Source organism: Ostrinia nubilalis, chromosome 9 (genome assembly GCF_963855985.1).
Source record: "Ostrinia nubilalis chromosome 9, ilOstNubi1.1, whole genome shotgun sequence".
Taxonomy (NCBI): Eukaryota; Metazoa; Arthropoda; class Insecta; order Lepidoptera; family Crambidae; genus Ostrinia; species Ostrinia nubilalis.
The window spans coordinates 8,204,848-8,211,019 of NC_087096.1; the positions used below are offsets into that span (position 1 = coordinate 8,204,848).

Here is a 6,172-nt window from a genome sequence, read left to right on the forward strand (position 1 = left end):
AAGCCTACTATTTGGATTCGACTGTAATTTTTGAGGTATAATACATTATCGTAGCATAAATATTTACGAAGATACAGATGTGTCAGCTGGAGACACGTGTCCTCAGCTTACACATAGAAAACAACTCATAGTTATGAAGTTCTAATGGCTCTAATTGAATGACTGAGAGGTTTGATGACTCTTGTTCGTGGAACATACAAATAATAAGATTTTGTACTTTAATCTTGACTTTTATTTATAAAAACACAATATTTACAAAAACCAGTACGAGTTGGTGAGAGCGTGATGAGGAAGACAGATATAAAATTTAGTGTTGCCAACATTAACCATAAAAATAAGGCATAGACACATTAGACACATTCAGTATGAAATTAAGCCGTGTTTACATCTACGGATGTGGACATTCTCCCGGGCAAAAGGTTACAAAAATAGCTATGCAGTTACATTAATAGTTATGCAGTTACGTTAATAGTTATGCAGTTACAGTAATAGTCATGAAGTTACATTAGTAATGACTTGCATGATACAATTGAAGTTATATCTTAATTAAATCTTTATTCTTAAGTTTAAGTAACACCCTATACATATTACTACTTAGTTATCACAGTTTACAGACTCAAAATTGCCATAAATATTTAATAAAATTCGCATGTCATAACTACAAGTTAACATTTGCTTAAAAACCTATGGTTAAAAATTATTTAACAGTTTTAAAATGGCTTGTTACTTAATAATCTATGGGAAGGATACACATTTTATTAATAGACCTACGGGTTAGACCAGTAGCGGTTTTGAGCTCCGCGACCCTTACCCTCCCATCGCTTCCCCGAAACACCCGCGTCACTCGCGCCATGGGCCACTGCAGCGGGGGAACGTTGTCTCCTTTTAGTAAAACTAAACTGCCTTCTTCCACATCTGGTAACTGTTTGCTCCACTTGTTTCTAACATTTAGCTGCGATAAATATTGGCTGTACCAGGCTTTCCAAAAATGTTGCTTGACCTGAGTACAGCGCCTCCAGAATCTTAGTCTATTTAGAGGGATATCGGTTAGATCCGGCTCAGGGATACATATGAGTGGACGACCAGTCAGGAAGTGTCCTGGGGTTAGGGCTGTTAGGTCTGCAGGGTCGCTTGAAAGCGGCGTGAGGGGCCTGGAATTCAGGATACCCTCTATTTCGGATAAAATAGTGGTCAATTCTTCGTACGTGAATTTATTCTCCCCCACCACTCTTTTGAAATGGAACTTAAAACTCTTAACGGCGGCCTCCCAGAGGCCTCCGTGGTTGGGGGAGTAGGAGGGGATGTAGCGAAAGGTTATTCCTTTCTCTACAGCAGCCACACTCACTTGAGATTGATGCTTTTTGGAAATGACTAATTTATACAAGTCGTGGAGCACGTTGTCGGCTCCTTTAAACGTTTGTGCATTATCGCAATTAATAATGGCGGGAATACCGCGTCTGCCAATGAATCTTTTTAAGGCTGCTAAGAATGTTTGAGTTGTCATGTCTGAAACTAGCTCAAGGTGGACAGCCTTAGTGGCGAAGCAAACAATTACCAGTGTGTAGCCTTTGGTGACAACGGCCCTCCGCATGCCCGATTGTTTTACTTGAAACGGACCACAGAAGTCGATTCCAACTTTGTCGAACGGGTGGCTCTCGGTGACGCGATCGGAGGGCAGGGATCCCATAAACTGGCTGGCTGCTTGAGCCTTAAACCTGTAACATTTTAAGCACTTGTTAATAATTTTCTTTACTTCGCGACCGGCGCTAATGATCCAATACTTAAGTTTCAGACTACTTAATACGAGGGTGATACCAGCATGCATTAATACACAGTGTTCATTTTGAATAATTGAATTCGTGACATGACACTTATTGGGCAAAATAATCGGATGCTTTTGCGTGTATGGCACTGGGGCGTTTTGCAACCGGCCACCAACCCTCATTATGCCATTTCCATCTATGAATGGAGCCAAGGCTTTTAAATTAGATTTTATTGGCAAATTATTTTTTATTTTTGATATTTCCGAAGGAAAATACAAGCCTTGCGTTATAGAAATTATCCTGTATTGAGCATTTAACAATTCTTTTACAGTCAAATTTCCTTTAATTTTATTATGTTTATTTAAACAATTGAATTTAAACCTTAATATCCAAGCTACAATTCTTTGCATAGTGAACCATAAAGAATATTTTTCAAACAATTGTGGTTCTTGTGTCACAACCAAACAAGCTGCTTGCTCGCTCTCGGCAGGTCCCCTCTCGCAAAGTAAGTGGTTGCATGAAGCCAATGATGGTGAAGGCTCATACTCCAGTGAGTCAAGTTGAGGAGGCCCATGCCACCATAAGGTGTTCGATGGCAGGTCTTGGGGATTGCAGCCTCGAGACAAGCAATCAGCTGGATTGGAAGCTCCATCTATGTGAAACCATTTACATTCTGTAGTACTTGAATTTATTAAATTTATTCTGTTTTTGACATAAGCCGGTATATTATTTCTGCTAGACTTCAACCAACACAGAACAACTTGGGAGTCAGAAAATAAATGTACAGCATTGAAGTTAATTTTAGCATAGATTGCTTTGACTTTGCAATACAGTTTGGCTAGCAACACTGCACCATTTAACTCTAGCTTAGGTATAGTCAAGGCGTTTTTTACTGGAGCAATTCTAGACTTTGAACACAAAAGTGTTGTGGTTACTTTGCTGCCTTGAATAACCCTTATATATATGCAGCAGCCGTAGGCGACGCTAGAAGCGTCACAATATCCTAGCAATTGTATTACCTGCGCATTATTTATATTTATGTTTCTTTGTACAGAAATTGTAGGCACTTGTTCTAGCTGTTCATAGAATGTTAACCAGGCCTTAAGCAATGACATTGGTATGGGCGAGTCCCACTCGAGATTCTCCTTCCACACTTTTTGTAGAAATTCCTTTGCTCGAACTATTATTGGCCCAGCGAGCCCTAAGGGGTCAAAGAAAGAGCCTATGACACTCAAAATGGACCTTTTATTCCAGGACTGCACCCGCTTTATAGGACATGACACTTTAAAAACATCATCTCTAACATTGAATGAGACCCCTAAAGCTTTCATTGAGAGGTCCTCATTACCGAGCTCATGCTCTTCGAAATGCTGCTTGTCAGCTGGTATGCCAGCCAGTAATTGGTCATCATTTGCAGCCCATTTATGCAGCTGCAGATTGGCACGTCCTAGCAGGTCTATAAATTGATCTCTTACCTCAAGAGCTTCATCGATGGTCTGTGCTCCAAAAAGAGCATCGTCAACGTACATGGCTGTCCGGATGACCTCAGCAGCAAGCGGCATATTGCTCCCAAACCGGTCTGCTAACTCCTGGAGACATCTGGTGGCCAGGTAGCTTGAGCTCTTGAGTCCATAGGTGACTGTCTGTAATTGCAGAATAATTCTTTGATTATTTTCATCTTTCCATAATATATTTTGTAGATGCCTAAATGATGGATCAATTTTTATAGCTCTGTACATATGCCTGATGTCCGTTAACATTACATACTTGAATGACCTGAATAAAATCAGAATGTCAAAGAGATCTTTTTGAACCTTAGGGCCATTTAGCAAAACATCATTTAAACTTTGATGCTGCGAACTAGCTTTTGTGTTACCATTAAAAACAACTCTTACTTTATTGGTCTTTTTATCGTTCCTTATGACTGGCAAGTGTTGCATGAAATATGCATTTTTTAAATTTGACTGGCACAGTGGGATGACCTTTGCATGACCCATTTCTATGTATTGATTCATGAAGTCATTATAATTTCTATTTAATTGATCATCTTTGGCTAACCTTTTTTCGATGGCATTTAATGTTTTTGATGCTATAGGAAATGTATTTCCTAGGTCTAGCTGATCTACGGGGACTTTGAGCGGGAGGGACACCTGAAACTCGCTGGTGAGCTGTACCGAGCTTTTAAACTCGGCTTCGCAGGCATCCTGCTTTGCTGTAACCTCCATTTTCGTTTCAGGGACCATTTCAGTCTCCCAAAACTTTTGTAGGAGGTGATCCACATTGTTGTCACATATAGCATGCAAGGTGACATGGTGACTGGATGCACAAAACTCACTATTGTTTACTTCACCTGACAATATTGAACCAAACTGGGTATCAATAAGATACAAATTACTATTTTGCAGCTTGATTTTGCGAGGCAGCAATATTTGGAAGAATATGTCCGCTGACAGCAGAAATGAAATGTCTCCCGGAGTGTCAAAGTCACTATCTGCAAGCACCACAGAGTCTGGCAGCTGTATATTTTGCCAGCTTACTTGTTGCTGTGGCAGCTTGGTTGTAATTTGGTCCACTATGGAACAATTAACTTGGCACTTATAATTATTTTGAAGTGACACAAATTCAGCATTGACAGCTTTTGAGGTTGTTTTGTTTTGTTTCCCCAAGGCTGTGATATTTAAATTGCTATCAATTAGCGGTAATTGCAATGCTTTTGCTAAGTCAGCTGTCATAAATGACACTTGGCTGCCACTGTCAACTAGTCCCCGGACTACTTTGTGTGATTTGCCATCCCGGCAGAGCACTTTGGCCTTGATGGTGGGCAGCAATATTGTGCTAACATTAGAATTACTGTGCATTGATACTTTTTCATTGCAGTGCAAGAGAGTATTATGCGATTTGTCCTTGCACTGTTCACATTTGAAGTGAAATTTACATTTATTTGTGTGAGAATTGAAACATATTTTGCATAAATTATTTTGTGAAATGAAATTGAGCCTTTCCTCTGGTGAGATGGCTAGAAATTTGTCACATTTGAATAATCTATGTGTTTGCTCACTACAATATTTGCAAGACCACGACTGTGTGGCAGTTTTGCTTGCATAGTTTGACACTTTAGTTTTGTAAGTGTTATTATTATTGTTGCTCTTACCTTCACTTCTTTGGCTCTCCTCGAAGCTGCTAGCTCTCCGCTCCACAAAAGCGAAGAAGTCATCCAGTAGGGGCAGCTTTGTGGTGTCACGCTCCGAATGATAGGCTCTGCAAGTAAACTGGTCGACCTTTCGCAACAAAATGGGTAAAACTATCATGTCCCAGCTGTCGGTCGGTTGTCCTAATGTTTTCAGTGCACCTAAGTGCTGGCGAGCATGTGACACTAACTCTCTTAAGTTGGTAGCCGCTCCCTTTACTAGTGGATTGAAGTCTAGCAGCTCTTGTACATGGTTAGTGATAATAAGAAACTTATTGTCATATCTATTTCTCAACAATTCAAGAGCTTTTCCATATGAGTCCCCGGTGACGGGTAATCCTTCGATTAATGACAATGGCTCACCTTTTAAGTATTTTCTAAGATAGAAAAGCTTTTGAATTGCGGCTAATTTAGAATTATTATCTATCACTGCACTAAAGAGTTCGATGAACGAGTGGTATTTTGTGTAGTCCTTGCCGTCAAACACAGGAATGTCTATTTCTGGCAGCCTCACGCTGGTAGCGCACGCGTCTGTAGACTGCTGCGCGCCCGATGCTGGAGCCGGCGACGGCGGCTGCGGCGCCAGTAGGCCTCGAAGGCTCGCCACGATCGCCAAATACCGGTCCTCGAACGCGTCGTTTCCGAAATAGTCTTCATCAAGGGTGTCGTCCAAAGTACTTAATTCGATCAGTAGCTGCTCATGCCTTGGCAGCACCTCCTGCAGTTGTTGTAGCCGCGCAGATACCACGTCCTTGTTGATTGGCGATTCCAATGTGCGGATAAAATTTTCTGCCTTTGTCAACGACGCTTTACACTGTGCGATTTTTCTTATGATACCTTTCCTTGCGTTCTTGTCCACTTCCTTTTCAGCCGAATCGCTATCCATGGTAGAGATGAAACGGATATCCGGTAACTATCCGGTAGGCCGGATATCCGGCCTAAATTTACTATCCGGCCGGATACCGGATAGTAATTCACTATCCGGCCGGATACCGGATAGTAATTCACTATCCGGCCGGATACCGGATATTAAAAAACTACGACAATTTCTTATTAATAAAATGAAATACATTAATCTTTGAGGTAAACATCAATAAAATGGCTTAATAATAATGACTGCTTTTATTTAAAGTTCAAAAAGTTACAAAAAGCCATATTAAGGCCTTTAAAAAAACTAATTTCTTGTTCTGGGCTATTCACTCTAATGACGAATACATAAATA

At 40.6% G+C, this 6,172-nt stretch overlaps 1 protein-coding gene across 1 annotated transcript; it reads right to left on the bottom strand.

Moving 5' to 3' along the window:
- Nucleotides 1–1,627: 1,627 nt before the first annotated feature.
- Nucleotides 1,628–5,836, bottom strand: LOC135074546 (uncharacterized). Its single transcript, XM_063968868.1, has 2 exons — nt 3,239–5,836; nt 1,628–1,715 (listed from the first exon to the last, which is right to left on the bottom strand). Exons 1-2 carry the CDS (start codon nt 5,834–5,836, stop codon nt 1,710–1,712), a joined length of 2,604 nt encoding a protein of 867 aa, XP_063824938.1. The 3' UTR covers nt 1,628–1,709.
- Between the last annotated feature and the right edge of the window lie 336 nt (nt 5,837–6,172).